Raw genomic sequence first — 25,372 nt, 5'->3', positions numbered from 1 at the left:
TTCGTTTTTGCGTTCGTGGCTCCTGTCTTGTTCATTATCTATCCTTTCTCCTCGCCTGTCTTCCTAGCCCGATAGTAATTGAGGACGAAAAAGTACTCGACTAGCTCGCTCGCTTCTGCCATTTTTTCTAGTTCTGGTAACGTAGTTGGTTACCGTGTACTATCTGCACCAACCTTCTTGATTTGCGGAGATCAAAGTATTCATGAATATACCTAGCTTGAACATATTAGTTATGTTGGGCTTGCTCGACCTTGTGTTTAGGGAACGAAGAGGTCCAAGTCTAGGGCTTCGCCAGCAAGGACGATTACATGCCGTTCAATTCACACTTCCTTGTTTATTGGGTTAAAATTCGTACGTATACTCGCTAGGTATATATTTCTAGTTGCATATGGACCAATCATCCAGCTATGAACGAACATGAAGAGATATAGTATTGAGACAATATATTGTTGCTCCATGCCATGTTATATATTCTGCTTGTATGAAGGAATGTAAAAACACCATGAGAGAACATCGAGTATCCACATTAACTAAGCTTGAGTCTACTGCAATCTCATCTGAAATGCAACGGTGCCATTCACATCAATGGAAATTGTTAAGTATAACAAAGATGCCTCGAACTCAAAACGATACAGGTAGAACGAAGACGTTTCGAGAATATGGTCATGTGGAAGGAGACAGAGCCGGAGATAGAAGGAGTAAACAAAGGTAAAAGTTTTTTAAAAAAGAAGAGAAAAGGGAGCAAATGCTGTCCGCAAGAAGTTAAAAAAAGAAAGAGAAACGCAGCCAAAAGCAAGAAAGCAGACACGCAAGAAGTGGTATTTGCGCTCCATTGTACATTGCGTAGAAAAGACGGGAAGAACCCCCGATTTGTTGTAATTGGTGTCGAGGAAAGGGAGGGATTGGTGATTGCCAAGTAGATGTGGATGGTTGGCTGAACTGTTGTAGAGACAACATAGTACATACATCCACGACTTTGCGAGCGTGGTGGGATGACACATCCAGTGAAGGATTAATCTCATGGAGAATTTTAGGAAAAGAAGTCCCTAATGTTCCCCGGGAAGAGAGAAGCGGGTGACAGCGCCAAAGCGGCGACGTCAAGCAGGTTTCGTTGTGGCATGCACCCGCGTCGGACATTATACAGCAGCTGGCTGCGGCTTATTGGTCCAGAAATCTAAACTGGCAACAGTGTCATAGCCCCGGTCATCTTCATAGGCATAGATAATCTACGAAACCCAGTTAGCGTTTGATCAGTGATAGAATCACCCCAGAGAAACCTCCGAGAAGAGAAAACCTGGAATAGCTTACCTCGCGCGTGGAACTGTGCAACATGCGAATGTTCTTGCCGGTCATAAGGTGCGTCAATTCGCTTGTTTCAACGTGTCGAATTTCAACAAAATTGGGTTCGAATGCCAGGATATAAGGATAGGACAGCGCGAATGAGTTGGGGTTGCCCTCCCAGGCGATCCTCCAGTCCGGACGGGCTCGCCACCCGTTGCGGTTGACGAAGAATGAGAAATCACTATAGTTGAGTAGGAACTCGCCGTTCATACGCTCAATATGAATGGGTTTCACATTCTCCTTTCGTGCCACGAAATCAAGAGACGTGTCGGCCTGGTCAAGGAGAGACTGCGTCTCCGTTGTTTCTAGACTGACCACTTCAAAGCCACGTGCACAACCAACGCACAGAGTAGAACGCAGGAAGTGAATGGAAGAAGACTCGGCAGGGATATAGTATTCCTGGGTGAAAGTGTTAGCATGAATTGAACTACAAATATGCAACAGAGAATACGAACCTTGAATGGCTTGAGGGTATCCTGGCCGCCCTGGAACATTTTGCTGACAGCGGACTTCTTCTTTCCCTTTGCCAGATTGTCCATCGGCTCGTAGACCTTGATTGTACTTGATAGTGCTGATGTTTTGACTGAACAAACAAGATGGCGACCGAGACCAATGCCTGCTTTGAAAAAGTTGGCATGTCCTTGAATTTTCTTGGGCCGCTTTGCCATGCTGTTTTGGCCCTCAACGTAATCAAGAGCGTCCATAGGATAAGAAGAAAGTGTTTTGTTTGCTAGAACCAACAGCAGCTGGTACTCTTCTAGAGTGTCGATTTGCGTGACCTGGGTAGCCTCTAGAACCTTTCTTGGTTTCGCTGTTTTGTCTTTGGGCCAGCGTTCAGAGACAAATATACCATTATCAGTCCCGTAAACTAATTTGCGACCTCCATCTGGTAGCAGTTAGCGAGAGACTCGAGGTGAACAAGAAATTTTCCACTTACCGATCGGAACAAGGCAATTGATTCGGTTGACCGCTGCGAAGAAGCCCTCGCTCAGGATCGTCTTGTTGTAGAAATTGCTGTTTCGCTCCCACAGTTTCTGTTGTTGTTGCTCTACCGCTTCGATAAACTTCCGCCGTGTGGCGGCGCTTGTGGCATAAAGAGTCTGCTCATAACCACCTTTGCCAAGATGTCTGAACGTGATCGGCAGTCCGCCATCTTTGGCAGGAGGGGGATTATTGATGACAGCCTTATTCGACAGGAGACTGGATGAAGGTCTTTTGGCAATACCCAGCCGTGGGATAACCTCTTCCATCTGCGCGATAACTAACAGTTCCAAAGGAATGGGTTTCCTATAAACTCGAGATTCCTCCCGTTTATTCACCGTTTTGACGCGAACGAGCAGGACGGCATGATCGAAGAGATACGCAGTAACATCCGAGCTGTCGGCTGTGGTCTTCTTGAATGACATCTTCATGAGCATTTGTCGATTTTCTTCTGTAAGCTTCAAATCGACATAGTCCGCAGAGTTGAACTTCAGCGCAGCGTTCAGCTGGACCAAGTTGAAATGGTTCTCCGCTTTTCCACTTTCGGCATTGACGCGCGAAAGGAAGTCCTTAATCAGCTTGATGGCCTTCGGAATATCTTCTTTGTCGGGGTTGCCATCCGCACTGTTCTTGTAAACACCTTCAAGCAAAAGCGGGTACCTTGCAAGACGAGTTGTAGGCTTCGTCAAGTAACCGTTCAGTTCCAACTTCCGAGATTCCTTGAGACGTTCCGTGTCTTCGACGAATTTGGCGAAGGCTGGGTTTGATGCTTTTTCCTTTTCAAACTCGTACTTTCCATAAAGCTGGTTGGCACCATATTTGATGAAGGGGTCGAAATTAGGGACATGTTGACAGAAGATGTCGCCAATGGTGTGAACGACTTGACTCTCCTTTTGTCGAGCATTCAGGGCTTCACACAGAGCGCTGTTGACCTTGAGGACCTCTAAGCAGTTGCCAAACACAGTTCGGATGAACTTCTCACGCCGGTGTTCCGGAATTGGGGAGTGGGTGGTGGTTCCAGCAGCGCGCAATGGTCGCATCCAGAAATCCCGCAAATATTCTAAGTCCTTGACGAAATCACGCTCCGTGTACATGACCTCGAAGATAATCTCCTGCCGTTTCTTCTCGTGATCATCAACAGAGTCCGAGATCTCCTTGGGCACTGTGCTAATCCACAGCTTTTGGTTATCATTGTCGTCATCGTCATCGGGGGGCAGGGCAGTCTTGGATTCCGATGTTCCCAGCACCGGCTCAGGTTTCAGATTCAACCTGGCTTGCTGCTCGAGTCGTCGCGGACAAGCGATAGAATAGCAGAGAGTGTCCCGGTTGCAAGTGGGAGAATAACATTCAGTCAGGAGAGTGAACACTCCATTAACCTCGATTGTCGACTTGTCTTCTCCCATTGTTTCCTTGAACTGATAGACCTCTCCGGGTGCATCTCGAAGACGGTGGTCATATGTGACATCGTGGAAGAACTTCTGAGCATCCAGCGCACGGCCAAGCAAAAGAGCGAGGTTGCGGTCGTTGGTTCTGATGATGGAGGCGATCAAGTCCACCGAGTCAGTGCCCGAGAATGCGTTCTGATAAGAAAGACCGTTCTTTTGTCGTTCGCCGAGTGAAATCTTTTCCCTGAAAACCTCAGCCACAAGAGAAAGCATAGCAGGATAGACCACCGGAACTTTCCGTTGTGAATCCCTAGAAACAAGGGTAGCTTTTCCGGAGGAGCCCTGTGTGCCCTGTGTGGCTTGGCTTTGAACGCTCATCGTCCGATCGGGCGCAACAGTGGATGCCATAGACATAGTCCGAGATCTTTGCGATGCATCGCTTGGCTGACGAGATGCGACGAACTCGTCGGGACCGGGCTGCATCATTGAGTCGTACCTTACTGGAATCTGCTGGTCGTGACTTGACGGAGGTCTGCGGTATGGGATCGACCTTCCGCTGTTCATGATATGCGGATCCCGATCCGATGACCAAGAAGTCATAGACATAGCTCGCTCGTTCGCATGCTTTTCTGGGACAGGACGTCCGAGCTGCGTGACCTGAGTCCCAGCATGATACTGTTCACGGCGAGAGGCAGTGGCAGAGGTGTGGTTGAAGTTGCTTGGCGGGGTCTGGTAAGGTGGCCCGCTTAGTTTCGCCATTGATCTTGACCGGGTCGAATCGGAATTCAGCGCAGGAGGCGGCATAGGACGATTGAAATCCCTAGGATCTGGGTATTGCGGAGCAGGGCTTGGTCTTGACTCGAGGCGTTGAGGTCGAGGGTAGGCAGCAAAGCGTTGTTGGGTGTTTGGATTGTGTCGAGGAAGCTGATGTGAAGACATTGTCGCCGATGCTCCTGGATTGTAGGCCTGATACTGTCCAGACGGTGGGGGTGGAGGATATCCGTTTGGTGGTGCCGATGGCGGCCCATGTCCATTTGGCATTTGCCGTGTTGGCGGCGGCGGCGGTCTCTGAAATTGGGGGTGTACGACATGCGATGACATGGTATGAGCGCGACCCTGCGAGAACTGCGGAGTCTGCGAATTCATTGTATGAGAGCGTCCTGCGGGTGGTGCGCCTCCAAAGATATCAGAATACGCTGCATCCCGTTGCGTGGACGAGGCGGGTCCGTGAGGCCGGTAATTCCGGCTACGTTGACCCCCCAAATCCGCCATTTTTCACAAATTGTCAGCGATCCCAAGACGAGTATCGGTTGGTTTAATCAGATATGCGAGGTATATGTATGCCGGGGTGCGAACAAGGCGAAAGGGGTATCCGGGTCGATCGTGGAGAGCGTTCAGGGCGTCGCAATGGTCTGTTCAAGATCGTAGACAACGGGATAAACAATAGAGGTAAGGTGAGATAAAAAAAAAAGCCCCGCAGGCAATGGCCTCGGAAGAAATAATAGATTGCCTCAAAGCACTGATGGGACTCAATATTCCATAACTCCCCTCAGTTATGGGGAATCTAAAGGCAATATCAAAGCGGTATTAATGGAAAAGCGCCAGGAGCCGTGAGCGCAACTAAGTCAAGGCTCCTTTCAATTTCATGCCCTCAGCATCCTCCAAGATCTGAGGTGAGTAGTGAAAAAGGTATAGTTGTTGAAGGTGGGGGTGGTAGTTGTTGAAAATGCAGTAAACTGGGGGGGGGGGGGAGGGACCCAGGAGAACGAGGATGGCGAAGGTGACGGCGAGGCCGGTATAGTAATTTCAATACAAAGCCTCCTAATCTGCCCGGTGATATAGCGTTGAGGGTCGAGATCGGGAATACAAGAGGTACGGTATCGTCACCGCCCAGACAATGGCGAGGACTACGGCGGCCGAAGTGACCATGTGGAACACCCCAAAGCCCCGAATCCCCAATCAACAGGAACTTATCCCTGCTCTTGATCTTGTATCAAACAGCTCTCATTTTCATTCTTGTATTTCTTTGCAAGTTTAGACTTGCTCTAACATCACCATGGCAGACAGTGAGCTTGCGCCCAAGTTCGCTCCGTTCTTCTCCTTCGTGAGTTCAAGCCCCGAGAACATTGAGGTTGATAAACTAACAGGCTTCCTATAACTAGGCTGGCATTGCCGCTGCAGTGAGTTGATTATATCTTCGTTCCGATTTAACTGTATACTAACAGTTCCCTATAGATGATCTTCGGGTGTACGTGAAATACCTCGCGTGGATGGAGCTAGCTCTCTAGGTTCTAGGTATTCGGACAACAGCTTACAATCTCACAGCGGCAGGAGCAGCTTATGGCACAGCAAAATCTGGCATTGGAATTGCAGGTGTGGGAACTTATAGGGCCGACCTTATTATGAAGGTAAGAAACATTTACCCAGGTTCACTCGTTTCGTGGACAAGACGGTAGCTAACTGAGTTCATAACTGCAGTCCCTCATCCCCGTTGTTATGTCCGGTATCATTGCAGTCTACGGTCTCGTTATCGCCGTGCTCATTGCGCAAGCGGTGGGCCCAACAACCAACATGAGCTTGTACACGTACGTTTCAAGAATTCGGTGGGTGTGGAACTTGACACAAGCTGACACTGCACAGAGGTTTCATGCATCTTGCCGCTGGAATGTCAGTTGGTCTTACGGGTGTGGCTGCTGGTTATACAATCGGAGTTGTGGGTGATGCAGTAAGGACCCTATATGCGCAAGGTGAAAGGACTATTGAAGCCCTAACAGCTACTCTAGGGTGTTCGAGCATACATGCAGCAGTCTCGGGTCTATGTTGGAATGATTCTCATCCTGATTTTTGGCGAAGTTCTTGGGCTTTATGGGTATGTTTCTGAGTCCAGGTTCTTTAGATTACTCTTACTAACGGTGGATAGCTTGATTGTCGGTTTGATCCTAAACTCAAAGTCTTGAGCAGCGAGTGAATTACATGCAGCAACTCATTGAGCAACACTTTCTCGTCCGCTACCGGCCATCCTGAGCTCGAACTACACCATCTAATGTGTACCAAAGACGTAACTAGGACAGATAATGGCCACGGGACTGGATCGAGATATGGACCTGATGTCTGAATCGAATACATTCTTAAGTTCCAGTGTATAATTAAAAGATCTTATATAGAATCGGGTCGAATCAAAGCTACGAGCTTAGTCCGGTTTATCATCGTAGTTTCTTCCCGTTTAGCCCCGCCCCCAATAGCAAATACGTCAGAGGCAGAACTTACATTCTTACAACTCTTTGCCCCGCGATTTTTTCTCTCAAACCCCAGATTCTTTCAAACCCTCGAACCTCAATGTTCTTTATCATCTGAAACGTGGAATCCACCTGTGTTGCCGATTGGTGGCGCGCTAACGGGGTCTCCATACACTTTTTTTTACCCTTTTACCGCGACATGATCTTGGACCATTCTAATGGCAACCGGAGCAGTGCAACATTCGCCAAATGAGGCGCCAGGAACCATGGTCTTCTCCAAGATAAATGGCAACCTGCACCACAGGGAAAAGCAACTCGTCGAGTCCCTCCGCCATTCTCCGCGATCCTCGAACCCTTTCCTCATCACCGAGCGCCAGGACGAGAAGCAACTGTGCATTTCCTCGAGGAGTCTGCATGTGAACGATTTTGCGCTCGTCAAGACTCTTGGAACCGGTCAGCGCGTGGCCTAACCCATAATTTCTCAAGTGTCGCATCTGACAGTTTATACTTCTCATCGTATAGGCACTTTCGCTCGGGTGTGGCTCGCAAGGTTAAAAGACCAAAAGGACAAGGACAAAGTCTATGCGTTGAAAATTCTTCGAAAGGCGGACGGTAAGCGCCACTTTGTTTAGCGTTGCGCGTGGCGAGGGATAACTCGTGCTGATTGCGACTGAAAGTGATCAAACTCAAGCAAGTGGAACATGTGCGCAACGAGCGAAAGGCCCTCGCAGCGGTGGTTGACCACCCTTTCATCACCACATTGATCGCATCATTCTCGGATGAGAAGTGCCTCTACATGCTGGTATGGCAACTTTTCTTTTGCAACTCGGAATAGGGATGATCATAGGGTGCTGACCAATTGTTAGCTGGACTATTGTCCTGGAGGTGAAATATTCACGTATCTACGACGCCAACGACGCTTTAGCGAAGAAGTCTCGACATTCTATGCGGCCGAAATAACAATGACAATCGAGTTCCTACACGACGTCCACGGAGTCGCCTACCGAGATCTCAAACCGGAGAATATCCTGTTGGACGCCGACGGTCACCTTAAGCTTGTTGACTTCGGCTTTGCGAAGCAAGTCGATAACCGCGAGACGTACACATTATGCGGCACGCCGGAATACCTAGCTCCAGAGGTCATTCAAAACAGCGGACATGGACTTGCAGTGGACTGGTGGGCTCTTGGAATCTTGATTTACGAATTCTTGATCGGACAGCCTCCTTTCTGGGATCAGAACCCTATGCGCATCTACGAGCAGATCATCGAAGGCCGTCTACGCTTCCCGCCCAATATGCCGGCTGCAGCACAGAACATTGTCTCCTTACTCTGCAAAACAAATCCGACGGAGCGACTGGGCCACATCTCTGGTGGCTCGACTCGAGTCAAGTCCCATCCTTTCTTTCAAGATGTCATTTGGGACGATTTGTTTTATCGCCGGGTGAAAGGGCCTATAATTCCCCGCCTATCACACCCCGCGGACACGGGTAATTTTGAAGAATACCCGGATCCCCCCGACCTCAGAAACACGAACATCTACACGGAGGATCTGAAGAAGAAGTACGAGCCGTTATTCAGTGACTTCTGAAAGGTTCTTTCGCCATTACAGCCCATCAAGCTCTCACCGGACCTTCATTTCTCCGGCATTCTCAGATGACGGCCATCACTCTCTAACCCCACGGGAACCCCCACGCACACCTCCCCGGTGAGCGAATGCTCCTCCACGCAGGGGCCGCACGCCTGATCATTCGCGATCATTAGCGGTCATCCGCGCCGATCTTAGCTTTCTGTTTTCAGATGAGATCCCATGACAGCCCCTGGCATGTATGTCTGGTGAATCGGAGGATATCACACACCTCGCCATGCTATTCAGTCGGTGTCGCCGCCATAACTTGACCTTCCCACATATCCACACACACGTGGACAACAGTATGGAGACCATCCCGGGCAGTATTGTTTTTTTTAACCCCCTTTTTTTTTTACATACACTCCCCTTCACACACCTTGTGCTGATCATGGTCGTGGACATTGATTACCTGGAATCCATACTCTTCCCCGACCTCAACAACCTCACAAGGTTTCTAGGCGCAATCCTGTGTACGGGACCGTTTTAATGCCATCTTCTTTTGACTCTCCTTTCGTCGTAAAGTGATAACATTACTTACATAGTCATGGGTAGTGGATCGCGAAGTTACATAGATGGCTGCTTTTATTATTCCGGATTTTCAATATCATCTACTATAGCATGTAGATATTTTCATCTTGGACATATGGTCTTATAGTTAGCACAGATTTCGTGTCATATCAAGACTCATTCAATACATTGTCCACAACCATCTCATCCCTTTCACAGGCCGGATGAAAATCGGCAACAGAAAGCTAGCACTCGATTAGAAGATGCATCCGGGAAGAGAACAGTTCTAGTTGGGTTGTCTAGATAGGATGGACACATTCACATAAATCTGATAATCGCAGCGTTTATTGATAGAAGCTAAGAATCACCTCTTTCTATTGTCATGGAGAACATCTATCTCCCTGTTCAGAGAGACTTGAGTATAGCAGAAATATATACATAGATCCTTCCGGTGGCAACCTGATGTGGTGAGCCTTGAGGTATGCTTCAACCTCATCACACCTCACCAGTCTATCTAGCCCAAAGGATGGGACCTGAAACTTTGACATATTATGTACACATTCAACCCAATTGGATTCTTCTTAGATCGCCTTGCACAATCGGCCATCCTCACTCTCGGTCCACTCGTCAGACCCGACAGCGGTTCTGGCGTAGAAGATATCGTTGGGATCATACTTGGCCTTGATCTGGCGCAAGGTATCATAGTTGGCACCATAGAAGACCTGCTTGAAGTTGGGCTGTTGGAAGTCACCCTGTCAAAACAGTAAGCATGTGTACACAATAATGAAAGGAATTCGAGCCCACTAGAGCTAGATATCAGTTTACATACCTCGTTCATATAAGCACCGGACTGGGGAGAAAGCGCAGTCAGCTTAGGAATGAAATCCTCAGTCATTTGGCGCTGGCGCTCCACCATGAGAGCGTCATTATCCCACTCCCATGGGGTCGTCAGAGTAGTATCGATCAGGGTGTCGCGCCAAGCAGGGAGGACTGCATTGTGGACATCACCAGACACCTTGTGGGAGACGTTCAAGCCGACACCGATGAAGGTGCCGCCCGCCTCGGTGATCTCACGGTAGGCGGTCAGCAGGGCGTGGTTGTTGTTCTCAACGACCGATCTCGGGACTAGCCAGCCTCCATACTGGGCAGTGGAAACCTGGATGGCGCCCTGCATATCCTTGAACTGGCTGTAGTAGCTGTTGTACTGGTTGGAAACCATGTTGTAGTTGATGCCGAGCGTGTCGAGCTTGTCAGTGAAGGGCTTGAGAAGCGCCACCAAGTCCGCGACAGGGATGTTAGGACCGGTGATGGGGGCAATAGAGAAGCTGGTGTTAGTGAAGTACCAAACGCTCATGGCACCCGCGTCGACGATAGCGGGCAGGTTGGCGTGGAAGGTCTCGATGGAATCGTAGAAGGTATCTTGGGAGAGACCCTCATTTGTGTAGGTCAGGTTCAGACCAGAGACAGGAGTTCCGGGGTGTGCCTTCGCGGTCAAGGACCAGACGATACCGTAAGTGCCCGCACCACCACCGCTAAGAGCCCAGAAGAGATCGGAGTATTCATTGTCGCGGGTAGCAGTGATGAAGTTGCCTTGGCCGTCAATGACCTCCCATTTCAGGACTTGGTCGGCGGCCAGACCATAGCGGGAGGCAAGTGCGGAGTGACCACCTCCTTGGGTGTAGCCACCGGCAAGACCGACGCTGGGACATTCACCGCCAACGACCTGGTAGCCAGTCTGTTCGGCGATCTCGTAGGCTTCGAAGCCCTGGATTCCAGCTCCCATGGTAATGGCCTTTCCGGAGTAGTGCTCATCATTGTAGGAGTCGATGGAGAGATCCTTCAGGTGGTGAGTCCAGATTGCAAGGGCTCCGGCGCCAGTGGATCGGCCATTGTAGTCATGGCCGGTGTTACGGATGACAAGACGGATGTTGTGTTCCGTTGCGAATTTCACCGTGTTGGAGATCTGAGCCGGGCTGGTGACATCCACGCTGTAGCGCACATAGTTGCCCAGTGTGCAGGGCTTTGAGACAGGGTGGAATGGATCGCAAACGCCCTCAGCAAAGAACGGCGCCATAATCGAGGAAGACGATTCATAGCTGTCAGAATATAGTCAGTACTGACCCTTTCGTGTTATTCTACATGCAAAGCGACATACTGTTGCTCAGGAAATAGCCACCCGTCCTTCAAGACGGCACAGGCCTCAGCATTGTAGTTCGGGTCATGGCAAGGGGTCCCAAGAGGGACAGTTTTCACTAGTCGGCCATCGATCGTCTCGTTAAATTGAGACCATTCAGCACTTGTGGGCCAGCATTCAGCATCATCGGGCAGACATCGGCAAGCCGATGAGGCTGGCTCAGGTAGAATTGCCAACAGCGAAGCAAGGAAGGATGCACGGAAAAACATCTCGGATTGGCTTCATGCAAATGTATCAGGTTTCAGGTTCTTTTAAATGTGTATTCCTTATGAAAGCTCAGGGGCAATTCGCTTACAATATAGAAGAATCCACAGTATGCCCGCAATATGAGTTGCAGCTAATCCACCTTGCTAGCCCTGGAAACCAACCTCGGAATGGAGATTGTTCCGGGACTTATTGGAAGAATCGACCACTCATGGGGGTTTTCCCCACCATTCAGCCTTTGGAGGTTGGAACCTGCGAACTTTGTACAATTTTCAGGAAACTTTAAAATGAGACATTCCATGGTTTCATGGTCCGCGCTGGCCCGATCAACCTTCCAAGGTTGTCGAAGTATTTTCCCGCATAGTGTGGCTTTCTGCTTTGGACGTTCTGAAGGATATTATATTCTAAGACATGTTCTAAAGCATGTTCTAAAAGATGATATTTGCTTATTTATTTATTTGTTTACTATTATTATTCATCATTATTTATTATTTATTATTTTTTTCTAAATCATCCAGGTTATATAATGGATAATGCACATGTTCTAGTGGCTTGCTCATAGCTAGCTAAGCAATGACACAAAAACCAGGAAAAGCAAATTATTGGCAAATCCTAATTTCCAAATCCATATTGTTTTCCATGGTTTGTGAATCTAGTTTGTTGCGACTTAATTGCACTATAAGCCCCCACCGACCCACCCACCTGATGAAATCATGCCCTCGTGCACGATGATCGGTGGACTCTGTAATGATTATGAATAAGAATGCCACATCCCCTTGCAGAGGCTGCCAATTTCCCTTACTCGTGATAATGATCGGATCATGGGCTGGGTATACAATCTCCACGAGACCGATCCAAACAGCGACATTCCGCGAGTGATCGGGGTCTGTTTGGTGTGCTCAGTTCTAGCCTTTCTGGCCGTATGTCTGCGGTTCTATGTCCGAATAAGCAGCAAGCGCTCTCCATGGATTGACGACTATTCTGCACTGGTGGCCTCGGTATTAACGTTAGCATACGCCGGAATCGCCGTGGCTCGTGAGTCAATTCATTGATTAATGTTAACTGCCTAACTGACCGAATGGTTATTTCAGAGACACGGTGGGGCCAAGGACTCAGTGCAGCCTACTTCCCAAAGGAGAATGTTATTCCTTTTAGCAAGGTGCGCATTGCAAGACCAACATTGTTCGAACTCGAGCCTGACTCTTAACTTTGCTCTATAGATCCAATACGCCGGCGGCCCGGTCTACTGTCTCGCTGTCCTCGGCTTTAAGGTCGCCTTGTTGACCTCCTATCTGCGCATCGCGGGGATTATCGAGCGATATCGCAAAATCATATTTGCCGCCATCGTCGTGTGTGTCATTAATCAATTGATCTTCACCTTTATCATATCAATCTCCTGCACACCGGTCAGCTCCTCAACAGTGCGCACCAATTGAAGAGAACGGGTTATCTGACATTAAACAGGTCGCAAAACAATGGGATAGTTCTCTCGAGGGACATTGCATCCATACCATACCATTCTACTTTGCACTGGGAGGCACAAGCATCGCGTTAGACCTGATTATCATAGCACTACCTCTGCCAGTTCTGTGGAAACTCCAGCTCCGCCTCAAACAAAAAGTCCTCCTGGCCGGTCTGTTTGCTCTCGGCTTCTTCGTGACCGTGATCCAGGTCATCCGTATCTTCACCGTCAAAGCCCTGGAAACCTACACCGATAGCAAGAATATTGTGATCTGGTCTTGTGTGGAGACCAGCCTGGGCGTGAGTTAATTTTTGACATCTCTTCAAGTTTAAGCAAGACTAACGAAAATGTGCAGGTTGTCATCGCCTGCATCCCTACCTACGGGCCTCTGTTCAAGTCCTTCGCTTCCACCGTCACTTCATACCGAAACCGCGACACTTCACGTACTTATGCGCTTAGCTCTGTTCGCCAAGGCACGGGGACGGGGTCGGCGATTGCACGCAAAAAGAGCAATTTCGAGCCTATATATGAGTCCGAAGGGCCGCCGGTTACTGATATTCGATCCGGAGCGCCGACGAATGATGGGGATAGCGAGGAGCATATATTGTCGGAAGCGGAGAACATGAAAGTATATGTGACTTCGGAATTTACGGTTAAGCCTGGCGTCGCCCATTGATTTGGCGTCGGGCCTTGGAGACTGTGACTTTTGAACGATGAGAAATGGTTGTACATATAATATTCGATACCAAACACGTGTACGAGGGTTTTTACGAACCATCATGATAACCGGCCTAATCGGGATGCCGCCTACACTACCTTACTCCTCTACCTTCCCCCGACTCATACCTACATGGGTATGTAGTATTAGTTGACACAGTGAGCGGGAGACCGCTTGATCTCGGCACTGTGAGGATGTCCATTTTCTGTGTTGGACATTCGGCGTCGCGTCGGTGCACCCATCCATCAATAACACCGACGATGACAAATTCAATCTGGTCCGAATGTTTTGAGCGAGAGGCCTAAAGCTTGAGACATTGGTGACTTTATACCCTGTCGTTCTCTTACCTATATACCCCAGTCGCTCTAACCTTTACCCCAGCGGTGCAACTACCCTTCCCACTTCGGTATATTAAATTCACATGTTGTTTGCCTCTTTGAGCTTCCAAAGAAGGAAAACAGAAAAATTAAAATGGCAGCAATGGTTATGCGAGTATTCACGGCATTCGGCCCCCGAAAGTTGAGAAGAAGAATGATGCTATCCGCTTTGGTATCCTCGAGGCTGCCCAGATTGCGTGAGCCGCATTCAATGCTTGACCTTAGAACCCATCTGACCTTGTTATTCAATAGACCTCTTACCTAGATCACACTCGCCCTCTCACACCCAGAGGTTATTGTACAAGCAGTCGCTGCTAGAGATAATGCTCGTACCTCAGCATCCACCAAAAAGCACAACATCGCGGATGTTCGCACATCCTATGACGAAATCTTCGAGGACCCCAAGATAGATGCAGTCTTTATTCCTTTGCCTAATAGCCTACACTTCGAGTGGGCTGTGCGCGCCATTCGCGGTGGCAAGCACGTTCTTGTAGAAAAGCCATCGACCTCTAACGCTACCGAAGCCGGGATTCCCTTCAACCTACCTGAACTGTTACAGCCAAATGCCTCGTAAAAAAAACTGCTCGAGGCATTCCACAACCGGTTTCATCTTGTAGTGCAGAAGTTCCGGTCCTTTATCACCCCCGCTGATGTCGTCTACGTCCACACAGACTCTATGATTCCGTGGTTAATGCTTGATGAGGATAACATTGGGTTCAACTACAAACTCGCTGGCGGAAGTATAATGATGCTAAGCACATACAACTTTGGCATTATCCGCATGATTTTCGACGATAATCCTGTGGAGTGTCTAACCTGATGAAAATGATAGACATGGCGTATGAGGAGAGCGGGCTGGGGTTACGGCCAACATGTCTGTTCCGGTAATCGAGCTGCTTTGGAAGAAGGCTACGTCTTCGTGTTATGATTTTCGTTATTGTTTGGCTTGCATATATCTCTTTAGGTATATTTCTTTTATAGATCTTCTCACCCTTAATCAGTGCTGTAGCTAGAAGGATAAGAAGTAGCTGTCATAACCTGCATGTCACATACTTTGATATCTGGTGGAGATGGCAGAGGACCAGGTAGTTTTACCTGTGAACTACTCGGATTAGGCATGCACTGTCGCAACATAGTCATATGTAATGGTTTTTCTAGGCTCATATAATGTACCCGGAAGCCAATAGCAAAACCTCCATGCGTATGCACTGGGAAATTTCCAAAAACGTCGCTTTTGGCTATCGAAACAATGAGATCGAAATCTATAAGCAGCTAGTGTACGTAGCTAGTAGCAAACCATTTACCAAGCAAAAAAAGGTAAAAGAACAGTGTATGTAACAATGAAAACAAAGTGGGGAATCATATGAACAGGTATCATGAAACATGGATCGGGTTTAAAGCTTGCGCCTGGGTTCAGTCATATTCAAGGCACCGATGATGACAGTTCGATGCCGGAGATTTTGAGAGTTTGGGAGTCTGCGACGGGAGCAGAAACAATCGGGAGATCTAGAGGGGAGGTGTGGGTGATGAAACCGGAGCAAATATTGAGATGAACTGCAGGCAACGGCCTGCAATAGGTCTCTAATCTTGTACAGTGTACAGTGTTGGAATCAAATGAGATTAAGATTGGGGCATTTTCACAGCGATGGGTCTGTTTTCCATGTGCCTGAAATCGAAATGTTAGTACTATGTCCACATGAGACCAAACGAATGTGCCATAGATAGAGACATACCTCCGAAATTGTGCTTCACAAAAGCCATGGGATCGTCTGGATCCCCTGCACCCATTTGCCCCACGCCGGGGCTGAAGCTGGTAATGGGTAGAACAACCACATCCCCAACCTTGCGGTGTGTGGTCTGGTGGCTGAAGTCCTCGTATGTAATGTTCTTATCACCCGGCTGGATATTGAAGTATGCCGGGTTGTTGAAGTAGCGGAAGACAGAATCTGTCCAGGCCCCAGGCCCCGTGAACTCCATAATAGTCTTATCCATCTTGCCAACCTTGAGAATGCCGGCCCTTTTCATTCGCAGAGCATGCTCGGTGACATAAGCCACCATATCACGGAGAATCGGATGCCCAGGTTTAGACACCAAGGTCCACTGGCAGAACTGAAGACGGCGCGAATACCAGTCATGCCAGTCATCGCGATCAGGATCAGCCTCAATTCCAACAATGAGTCCGATAGTTGATCGATCAAGTTCCTCGGGGAGCCACGTGTGCGCGGGCCTGAGTGCCAACGTGTCGATATCGCTGTATATTCCCCCGCGCGCTAGGAGTACCAAGTACCGGAAGAAATCCGCCTTCATGACCGCGAGCGGCAGTGAATCATATGCCTCGAATACTTCCGGAACTGACCCATATAGATACTTGATCAGGTGTTGCTGTGTCTCGTCGGGGATGACTTCATGCGTGAATCCCGGGTGCATCTCTGTCCAGCTGGCCTCCAGACCGCGGAGGTCTTCGTCAAACCAGAACGACCCTGGGTCGTATTTCCATGTTTGCCAGATGTATGCGGGGAATTTGTTTTCGATTCCATAGGGGAATTGATACCGGAGACGTTCGCGAAGGGGTGCTGTCGGTGATGCGCCGAGGGGTAATTGAGCTCGACCTTGCGGTGGTGTTTTCCGTGCTAAGTTTGATGTCACTTCATCCTCCTCTTGTGATATCTTCTTCACCGGTCTGTACCCAGGTGCCCCAGGAACTTCGGGATCTCGGAACGAGCGGAGGATGAGAACAAATGTGACCACGCAGAGCAGGGAAAGCAGCACCTTGCGCGGAGTGATCATGACAGGCGAACGAGCCAGTGCAGTCGGAAAATAATTCGCTGGTCATGCGACAGCCGTAGATTGGCTGAAAGGTAGGAGTCAAGGTCTTTGTGCTTTTGTGTCCCGTGATCCGCAAACTCGGGGAGTTCGATTAGTTTTGGTATGGGATTCGTTCGGCGAGTGTGAGAGTCGAGCGATTGCAGATCCTAGGCTAAAGAAATTAAGAGGGTGACATATCGATATGCGGAAATCTTGGATGTGACCTTGATGGTCGAAGATACGTCAACCCGGAATCAGTCAGGATAGGAGGCGTCAAAACCCCAATGAGAATTGTCGGTCACTAGTACCACAGAACAGGAGAAATTGAGTCAAAAGGCAGACCACCCTGTCTGGCAGCAAGTACTTTATCGCCTTGCTGGCCAGTTTCGCTAGACATCGACTGGAATAAAAGGATTGCGTATTCCGGAAGCAGCTTGTACGCTAGGTGGAGCCACTCACGTGGTCTTAGGCGAAATGTAACTTAAAAGAAACTACCTAGGTACCTCCATATATGTATGTAGGTCTGACCTCTTTTGATATTGTCTATTCTTCGTTTGTTCTTTGTTCTGTATTTTGTGTGTTCATTTTTCATTCTTTCGGTATACTGGCATTGCTGCCATATAAACCACTTGGTTGCATCAGAGCACCCCACATGAGGTGCTCCTTTCGTATCCAGAATGGGTGATGATCATCCCGAGATAAATAGTTAGTTAACTAGTTATTACTCAGTTAGTTAGTTACAACTTAGGCCTGACACTCTCAACCACTCTTAATCCGGATAGAATGATAGAGCTATATGCTCAAATGAGTTGATCTAGGGCCAAACATTGAGGGTGGTTTCCGCTGACCCGCTGCAACCTTAGAAGCTCGGACAGTGATATAAGCTTCGCTTGGCTTGGGAATGAATATAGAACTAACATCATCGCCAAGGAAATTGGCTCAGGTTATATATTGCGGTATTGAGTGTATACAACAGGACTGTACATATATTCATTAGACACCATTCTTGCTTCCTCTTGCTACTATAAACGGCGGTATTAGCAGTTCTTTTCCTTTCCAACAGGCTAGGACTAGCTCTGCTACATTACCAGGAGCTCAGATCTGACTTTTAAAGTACCTATTTCAAAGAGGCGTGGACTTTTCATTGCAAGACAACGTGATTCCTATAATAAGCAAACCAAAACAAGACCAAAACAAGACCAAAACAAGACCAAAACAAGACCAAAACAAGACCAAAACAAGACCAAAACAAGACCAAAACAAAGGAATATCACTTATTCGCTCCTCCCCAACGCATAAGAGCACACAAATTGAGAACCACCTGTCTCCTATTGGATACACTGCTCAGGTCGTACCAGGGGGTGGCCACCACAGTAATGCACGGGCTTGGCGAGGGTGAACCAAAGTCCCGAAGATACTCTTCCGTAATGTTGAATTGGAGAAAGCAAATGTAGTGCTGCGTAGCGTGGATGACTATAACATCATCACCGCTCTTGGAATCAGAAATCCTAGCCAGCAAAGCCTCGCATGTCATCTGAGCTAGGGATCTGTCTGAGATGGTCGGTTTACCATCCTCAAGCGCATGGAATCTCTTGGCTTCCAAAATCGCTACACGATCGTTTGTGAGTATAAAATTGTCCTCGTCTCGGACACGTAGGCAAAGACCTCCGTCATCAGTGGCCTTGATCGGCTTGCCTATAGACTGTACTATGTTGGTGGCTCGTAACTTGAGATCCCGAAATTCCACAACATCCGACATATCATTGCAGTCTTGGGGTGCCCCAAAATACAGGACATGCCGAATGGCGCATGATACGAGGCGCAAAGTGTCATCTTCGACCGTAGCTCGGAGTTTCTGTTCCGCACCGTCGATGTGACCAGTTGATGATGCACTATGAGAGCTCGCAGCATGTGGACTGCTAGAAGCGACTTGCATTTCCCCAGAGTGGACGAATGCTGGGTTTTGATTGGTTTTTCTTTCACGCGCCGGTCTTCCACTGGTTCTAGCGTCGTTGTCACCGTCAGAATCGATATCCATTGGAAAATCCGAATCCGAATATTCCATTCCGGAATGGCTCCCATCATCCGAATTGCTGGCATCAATTGATTGCTGTGTCCTCTGGAAGTCACGGTTGCCCTTGAATGCTGCCAAGGCTGCCCACGTCTGAGCGAGCGATATGCTATAGCCAAAATTTCGCACAAGGCTATGCTCGCTCTTCTCGAAATGCAGATGATCGGGGCCATCCACGAATTTCACAATCTCAACCGGGCCCATCGCGTCGGAAGATTCTGAGTGGGGGGACAAAATTGGAAGAATCTGTTGCCTTGCTTCTCGTACTACAACGCGGCAGGCAAGCAGGTGATCAAACCCCCATCCACTTGCGGAAGTCATCGATAGCTGGGAAATATGTTTCACATACGAGTCAGTGAACTGACTGGCGGTTGTGAAACGGTTGAAATAATGGCCGGGCATGTTGAAGATCAAATTTGAAAAGGAGGGAAGAATTGTGATGAAAAGAACACATCCTCGCAGATACTCGAGTAGTCAGTACCTTTTATACTACCTCTTGGGCAAATATTCGCCTTGCCGCCAGGTGACCATGAAAAGCATAGTTGTTGGTCGGGCCCCTTGTTGCGAAACCACTGGCTTCGAGTACAGCATGAGATCCAATCCTAGTCTGTTGGGAATTAATGGGCGGTTAACTCACGAACCAACCACATACCCGTGGATATCTATGAATTGCATGCACCTCCAGGCCAAGCGGCTTAGAGACGCCAGCAAATCCGGGCCCAGGAGAGTATATGATACATGATTTCTTAGACCTCTTTGATCCTTATTCTAGGAGTATTTACTTACTTATATAATTGCTTTAAGCACAGAGTATTAAACAGCCTCTTGCTATATCTCTCGCGTACCATTATGGGTGTTGCCATTATGTCCACAGCATGGGCAGCACTAATGCACCACCTACCTAGGTGGGTATATATATCCAACTCGGTATAAACCCATACAATCTAGGTTGGAGGTAGTAAGTAGTTTCTAACAGCTCTGATGGGCGAGAGCGCTTTCCCTAAGCGCCGCCCTCACACCAGGCCAGCCGCCATGTGATGAACACACCGTTATAATGGTAGCCAACCACACTCGAACATTTAGCGCCCTCACTTCAGTAGACGCTTTCAGGAATCTAATCTATGTCCGACTTGTGGAGTATTCGAGTATTCGAGTATCATTGCTATTAATAAGTCCCCAAGCACCAAAACTGCAAGCCCATTGACGTTGGGTAAAATCACGCGAGTATTCGGGGTTCCTACTTTCGGGCGTAACCTACCCGTGTTTGTATTGACTGAACATAATAAACTAGCTGAAACGCCTCCTTAGATCTGCATTCTTGCTAGTTCAAAGGGGAGATACCAATACTTTTCACTATGTAAACCGGAATTCCTGTAGTTGTGGCAGAAAGCATGGCAGAATCCAGCGTCGCACCCGATTAAGAAGGCGGTACTAGAGTTTCAGGTCAGATTAAGATTTGGGGTGTCAATATACCAATCCCTTGTATATTCCTTCCCTCAGCCTACGCAGTGATACTTACAATTATCTTCAGTATGTCATCTAATGGTGTGATTTCACTTGCTGAGCTCATGAACCATCACCGTGATCTCCTAGTTCAGCCGATCTGCTGGACTTCTCGACATCTGGAGATGTTGGGATGTCGGTTTGAACACTTTGACCATGTGCCAACTCCAACAGACGACATCAATCCTGATGCAAATACATGGCGACCAATTTATAATGACAATGAGCTTGAAAAACGGCCCGACCTGCTTTATGAGGAAGATTTTGCAGAAGGTCACTTTTCGTTGTGCCCGCATGTCTATTTCGGACGTCTCGTACGTCCGTTGCTCAACCGAAAATGGTGCGCAATACAGGCTATTCCTTGCAATACATTGGTCCATCCAACCATGACTGACTTGTTGCTTGCAGTGAAACACCATATTTCTTTTTTGCAAATAAGAGGATTCATCGACCTCAATACAGCGTATTCTATCGCTCTCGTAAACGCAGCCAGCCAGCTGACAAGGCACCGCGGCCAATCATCGGATATATGCACTATCGTGGTGTTGAAAAGTATCGCCAAGAGATGTTTCCATTTTCTGATCCTCCGGAAGGTTATTGTAACCGTCCCGGGGGGCAAATTCAGCTAAAACGAGTAGCCCAAATCACGCCAAAGAATTGGAGTGAGGATCCATATCTGCTGTGTGTTCTGCTTTCCCTTGCACAGCTCCAGGAATACCATCGCAGAGAGTGGCACCCGCCCATTCACGTAGTAAGTGATCTGCTCATCACCGCTGCTTTCCTTTTTTTGGACGCCTAGCTTATTCATTCAAGTCGCGTCTGTTTTTAACACACGGACCGGGAGAGGAGTTTTTCCATATTTTTGAAGCTCACATCACCTCCGAGCTTCTTGAAATGCTCGACAACCCAACTACCGCTACAAAGCACATAGACTGGCCGATCATCAGGCACATAAGGGTCCCATATTATCCCCTCGAAGATCTCAGAGAACGAATTCAGACTGAGATTGCCCGGGATCAACCACCTGGCACGTTTGACATTTCAGATCCAGTCCATCGAATCTTACTCCCAGGAGGCAGAAGAGATTACTCGGAAGACGCTGATACAATCCACATCCAAAGAAGAAAAGAAGTTAAAAAAAAGACCAAAAGGAAAGTCAAAAAAACGAGTCGTTCGTCGCTCTGAGACGGGATCTTGGTGAAAATGCCCAAACGAGGATCATGACAGGTTGTCTGGCGTCTGCTATCCGACTACACCAAACCCTCGACGGCTTCACACTTCCTTACCATCGAATGGTGACCCTACGCCCAGGATCCCACTGTCCTGTTTGCGATCTCTGAGGTACACTGCTATGATAGGCATTACACACCACGGAAATAGAATTTTTAACCGTACTGGAGGCTGGGGGTCAGATGGTGGTTAAGGGGTAAAGGGCACGGAATGGGTCTGGTATTTCTCAGCTTCCTACAATCGATTCGACCATCCTACGAAGTACATTTCGATTGGGACAACTTCATGGTGGAAAGATTGTGTCCTTGAATACGACATGAAGCAACACACAATAAGCGTGAATAACCAAGCTAGCCAAGTGTTGTGCTCAAATGGCGGAGAAAATGCAGCAGGAATAACGTGAATACTGTTGAAGCTGGTTGAATCTATTATCTTGAGTATTACTCAACAGCGAAAGTTGTGTTCTAAGAGCCAGACGAGGAGAATGAGGGCTGGCCAAAACATAAATATGTACACTTAAATCATGACCATGTTATACTGATTAAAGGTATTAAACATAGCTAAAACCGAGTACTGGGTGAAGTATAAAGGTTCTATTAGGCAAGTCCCGACCTAGGGGAGGTTTTTCTTAGGCGGAGGTTTACTATGGGCTAGCCATTCGCCCCAAATTCTCTGATGTTCGCATCCATGGACAACAGTGCCAGTCTCTCAATGAATGTATGCCTGATAAAGCAAGCTTATTCTCAGGACAGCTGGAGTGTATATATAGCCTGGAGACGACTAATGCGTCTGATTTCCAACGATTATTCAAATCACTCGTACTCTCCCGCTATACACAGAGTCCTTTCTGTCCGATAAAAGTTGCAATAACCTTGGAATGCCTGCCGTATGTTGTACATTGTATATACATAATAGTACTTCAACGCTCTTGTCTCCGCCAATCACCGATGTCGGTGATGACGCGACTCTTTAGTGCCTGAGGTATCAACATATATTCCCCGATACCTTTCAAACGGGGAAGCTTTCTTTCCTGACTCACACAGATTCTAAACTCTTATAATGCAGTCATTTCGAGGTGCCGCTCGAGCTGCTTCACGCATAATCCGAATCCAGCCATGGCGACAAGGCAACTCTCTCGTGAACCCCGCGGGGCCACATCGGACTTTATCGACGCAATGGAAGCCCACGCGCCCATTGCATACTGTATCGCCGCGAAAGTCAGCGTCGGTCGCCGCGGAGTCAACTGATAGAGACTCGTCCAATCCTGCCATGTCATTCCCATGTCTTGATGCTCAAGAAGCAAAGTCAGCGCAGCTCTCCGCTCGGTCGCTGCAATCCGGCCCCGAACCTTCATACACAACCGGGCGACACGAATCATACCACTGTGAACAACCACTTTTACTCGACTGGGGTGGTGTGCTACCGGAATTCGATATCGCTTACGAAACCTGGGGGCAATTGAACAGCGACAAAAGTAATGCCATCCTCCTGCATACCGGCTTATCCGCCTCAAGCCACGCCCATAGCACAGCGTCCAACCCAAAGCCCGGGTGGTGGGAGAAGTTCATTGGCCCCGGTTTGCCACTGGACACCGATAAATATCACATCATTTGCACCAATGTGCTCGGAGGATGCTACGGCAGTACAGGCCCCTCTTCCCTCGATCCGTCCGACGGAAAACGATACGCAACCCGTTTCCCGATCCTGACTTTAGACGACATGGTGCGTGCTCAATTCCGGCTTCTCGACGGTCTGGGAATCAAGAAACTGGCTGCCTCTGTCGGATCCAGCATGGGCGGTATGCAGAGTCTCGCAGCAGGCGTCCTCTTCCCAGAGAGGGTCAACAAGATTGTTAGCATCAGCGGTTGTGCCCGCAGCCACCCTTATAGTATAGCAATGCGGCACACGCAGCGACAGGTGCTGATGATGGATCCCAACTGGGCGCGTGGGTTCTACTACGATGGAATCCCGCCGCACTCTGGTATGAAGCTAGCGCGCGAAATTGCAACCGTGACGTACCGCAGCGGGCCAGAGTGGGAGATGCGGTTTGGTCGCCAGCGTGCAGACCCCAGCAAGCAGCCAGCTCTGTGTCCTGATTTCCTTATCGAGACGTACCTCGACCATGCCGGTGAGAAGTTCTGCCTCGAGTATGATGCCAACAGTCTTCTTTATGTCTCCAAGGCCATGGACTTGTTCGATCTCGGCCATGCCCACCAGACTGCCACTATGAAACGTCGCGCAGAGTCTGAGGATCGCATTGCGCATGGCGGTGGCGCACCAAATGTTTCCGACCCCGCTTGCAGTCTGACCCTTCCAGACAAGCCCTATGAGGAGCAGCCTGGATCAACTTCTAATGTAGTCCCGTTGGATGAGTCCGTTTCCGCTGACTCAGTGGATGGTCCTCCCCGGGACCTTGTAGCCGGCCTTGCTCCTCTCAAGGATCATCCTGTGCTTGTCATGGGTGTTGCAAGTGACATCCTCTTCCCAGCATGGCAGCAGCGGGAGATTGCCGAGACACTCCGTGCTGGAGGCAACAAAAAGGTTGAGCATATCGAGCTTGGTGACGACTTGTCGCTGTTCGGCCATGACACTTTCTTGTTAGACCTAAAGAACATTGGCGGCGCATTGGGCAAGTTCCTGCGCTAGTCGCGTGGTATATTGCGTGGCAGGCGATGGAAATAATATAAATTTGTCAATATGTGGTTAAGCGTGCGACATTCAGTATTTAGCCGGCGTTTGCATTCACGAATGGAAATGAGATACCTCCTCTCTGATTTTTCTTGCAGTTTTAAGGGATCAATGGATACGTCCACACAGTATATACGTACATATTTAGCCATCGTACGGTAAAGGAACAGAAACGTTAATTTATTATCCCATTTGATTCTATCAAGTTACAACATGGTGAATGAAGTCCACAAAAATAAAAGGAAACTCGCCCTCAGGTTGCTCTCAGTTTTCATAACCGGCTTCCAGCTGTGTAAACGGTCCACAGGCACGAGGTGCGCTAAGTGGTGCCATCGTCAAGCAGATGCCTGCAGTATTGGCTTATGTTCGTCTCAATAACGAACTCATCACAGGGCGAGAAGGAGAAAAGAACAGAATGACACACCACAAAGCCACAATCCCATAATGTCATCATCCACAAGACAACAGAAGAGAACAGATTTAAAACCAACACCGGGAGCACAAGCTAGGATATTTGATAAAAACACCCCAAAACACCCCCGAGATTTAGTTCACGAACTAGGAGAACCTAGGACGGTATTCAATATTCATAAGGAAAACTGGGAAACCCAGAATATCGTTGATAGTCGAATGGTTATTGTTAGCCAAAGCCGCCAACCTTGAGGCATCACCTTAATGTATTTTCAGTTGATCTCAGAGCTCGAAAGTAGTCAAAGCTGAGGAGGATAGAAAAAAAGGGAGGAAGTGGGAGAGGGCAGGTATTTATATTTTGGGATTAGAGCTGCAGCCACGGAGTCCACGAAGGGAAGGCTTGTTTTGCAAGTGATGCTGCCTATTACCCTTCGGTAACGTGGACACTGCGTAGCACATCACATCATGAATGGCTCTCTTCAACATGTAGAACAAGGTGAACAGACAACTGCATCTGACATCTACCATTTGAACACGATGATAAAATCATAGACCCTTAAAAAATTATCAGAAAGGCAACCGCCTATCACTTGAAAATCGCTAGAGGCTGTTTGGTTGACTCTTCGGATTA

The 25,372-nt window shown here is 48.4% G+C and overlaps 12 protein-coding genes across 12 annotated transcripts; 7 read left to right on the top strand and 5 right to left on the bottom strand.

The window, feature by feature from the left end:
* Positions 1–1,136: 1,136 nt before the first annotated feature.
* rom2 (putative Rho guanyl nucleotide exchange factor (Rom2)) lies at positions 1,137–4,979 on the bottom strand (the record flags this gene model as incomplete). The annotated part of the gene is made up of 4 exons (XM_002565517.1): positions 1,137–1,226; positions 1,309–1,740; positions 1,797–2,227; positions 2,279–4,979. The coding sequence occupies 4 exons, from the start codon at positions 4,977–4,979 to the stop codon at positions 1,137–1,139; spliced, it is 3,654 nt and encodes a 1,217-aa protein (XP_002565563.1).
* Positions 4,980–5,763: 784 nt separating this feature from the next.
* On the top strand, positions 5,764–6,664 carry N7525_004740 (V-type proton ATPase proteolipid subunit; the record flags this gene model as incomplete). Its single annotated transcript, XM_061213152.1, has 8 exons — positions 5,764–5,811; positions 5,870–5,887; positions 5,943–5,955; positions 6,033–6,115; positions 6,186–6,292; positions 6,348–6,432; positions 6,491–6,576; positions 6,628–6,664. 8 exons carry the CDS (start codon positions 5,764–5,766, stop codon positions 6,662–6,664), a joined length of 477 nt encoding a protein of 158 aa, XP_061070173.1.
* A 117-nt stretch (positions 6,665–6,781) lies between these two features.
* N7525_004739 (uncharacterized protein) lies at positions 6,782–7,061 on the top strand (the record flags this gene model as incomplete). Its single annotated transcript, XM_061213151.1, has 2 exons — positions 6,782–6,816; positions 6,872–7,061. 2 exons carry the CDS (start codon positions 6,782–6,784, stop codon positions 7,059–7,061), a joined length of 225 nt encoding a protein of 74 aa, XP_061070172.1.
* A 100-nt stretch (positions 7,062–7,161) lies between these two features.
* On the top strand, positions 7,162–8,532 carry N7525_004738 (cAMP-dependent protein kinase; the record flags this gene model as incomplete). Its single annotated transcript, XM_002565518.2, has 4 exons — positions 7,162–7,396; positions 7,466–7,555; positions 7,621–7,745; positions 7,810–8,532. 4 exons carry the CDS (start codon positions 7,162–7,164, stop codon positions 8,530–8,532), a joined length of 1,173 nt encoding a protein of 390 aa, XP_002565564.2.
* Positions 8,533–9,659: 1,127 nt separating this feature from the next.
* On the bottom strand, positions 9,660–11,490 carry N7525_004737 (FAD-binding oxidoreductase; the record flags this gene model as incomplete). The annotated part of the gene is made up of 3 exons (XM_002565519.2): positions 9,660–9,830; positions 9,908–11,174; positions 11,234–11,490. Coding segments are annotated over 3 exons (1,695 nt in total), but the record flags the coding sequence as incomplete, so codon positions are not given.
* An 807-nt stretch (positions 11,491–12,297) lies between these two features.
* On the top strand, positions 12,298–13,614 carry N7525_004736 (putative integral membrane protein (Pth11); the record flags this gene model as incomplete). Its single annotated transcript, XM_002565520.2, has 5 exons — positions 12,298–12,511; positions 12,568–12,635; positions 12,697–12,882; positions 12,941–13,237; positions 13,294–13,614. The coding sequence occupies 5 exons, from the start codon at positions 12,298–12,300 to the stop codon at positions 13,612–13,614; spliced, it is 1,086 nt and encodes a 361-aa protein (XP_002565566.2).
* Positions 13,615–14,127: 513 nt separating this feature from the next.
* Positions 14,128–14,607, top strand: N7525_004735 (Gfo/Idh/MocA family protein; the record flags this gene model as incomplete). The annotated part of the gene is made up of 2 exons (XM_002565521.2): positions 14,128–14,205; positions 14,299–14,607. 2 exons carry the CDS (start codon positions 14,128–14,130, stop codon positions 14,605–14,607), a joined length of 387 nt encoding a protein of 128 aa, XP_002565567.2.
* Positions 14,608–15,670: 1,063 nt separating this feature from the next.
* Positions 15,671–16,820, bottom strand: N7525_004734 (glycosyltransferase family 32 protein; the record flags this gene model as incomplete). Its single annotated transcript, XM_002565522.1, has 2 exons — positions 15,671–15,699; positions 15,767–16,820. 2 exons carry the CDS (start codon positions 16,818–16,820, stop codon positions 15,671–15,673), a joined length of 1,083 nt encoding a protein of 360 aa, XP_002565568.1.
* Positions 16,821–18,108: 1,288 nt separating this feature from the next.
* N7525_004733 (uncharacterized protein) lies at positions 18,109–19,311 on the bottom strand (the record flags this gene model as incomplete). Its single annotated transcript, XM_002565523.1, has 1 exon — positions 18,109–19,311. One exon carries the CDS (start codon positions 19,309–19,311, stop codon positions 18,109–18,111), a length of 1,203 nt encoding a protein of 400 aa, XP_002565569.1.
* Positions 19,312–19,398: 87 nt separating this feature from the next.
* N7525_004732 (uncharacterized protein) lies at positions 19,399–19,772 on the bottom strand (the record flags this gene model as incomplete). Its single annotated transcript, XM_061213150.1, has 3 exons — positions 19,399–19,516; positions 19,562–19,677; positions 19,755–19,772. 3 exons carry the CDS (start codon positions 19,770–19,772, stop codon positions 19,399–19,401), a joined length of 252 nt encoding a protein of 83 aa, XP_061070171.1.
* A 669-nt stretch (positions 19,773–20,441) lies between these two features.
* N7525_004731 (uncharacterized protein) lies at positions 20,442–21,211 on the top strand (the record flags this gene model as incomplete). The annotated part of the gene is made up of 2 exons (XM_061213149.1): positions 20,442–20,752; positions 20,875–21,211. 2 exons carry the CDS (start codon positions 20,442–20,444, stop codon positions 21,209–21,211), a joined length of 648 nt encoding a protein of 215 aa, XP_061070170.1.
* A 1,490-nt stretch (positions 21,212–22,701) lies between these two features.
* N7525_004730 (homoserine O-acetyltransferase family protein) lies at positions 22,702–24,288 on the top strand (the record flags this gene model as incomplete). The annotated part of the gene is made up of 1 exon (XM_002565525.2): positions 22,702–24,288. One exon carries the CDS (start codon positions 22,702–22,704, stop codon positions 24,286–24,288), a length of 1,587 nt encoding a protein of 528 aa, XP_002565571.2.
* Positions 24,289–25,372: the final 1,084 nt, after the last annotated feature.

Source organism: Penicillium rubens, assembly GCF_028828025.1.
Source record: "Penicillium rubens strain IBT 27055 chromosome Unknown utg000002l_segment0_segment0, whole genome shotgun sequence".
NCBI lineage: Eukaryota > Fungi > Ascomycota > Eurotiomycetes > Eurotiales > Aspergillaceae > Penicillium > Penicillium rubens.
Note: the sequence above shows the minus strand (reverse complement) of the source record. Positions and strands in the feature narration are given on the sequence as shown.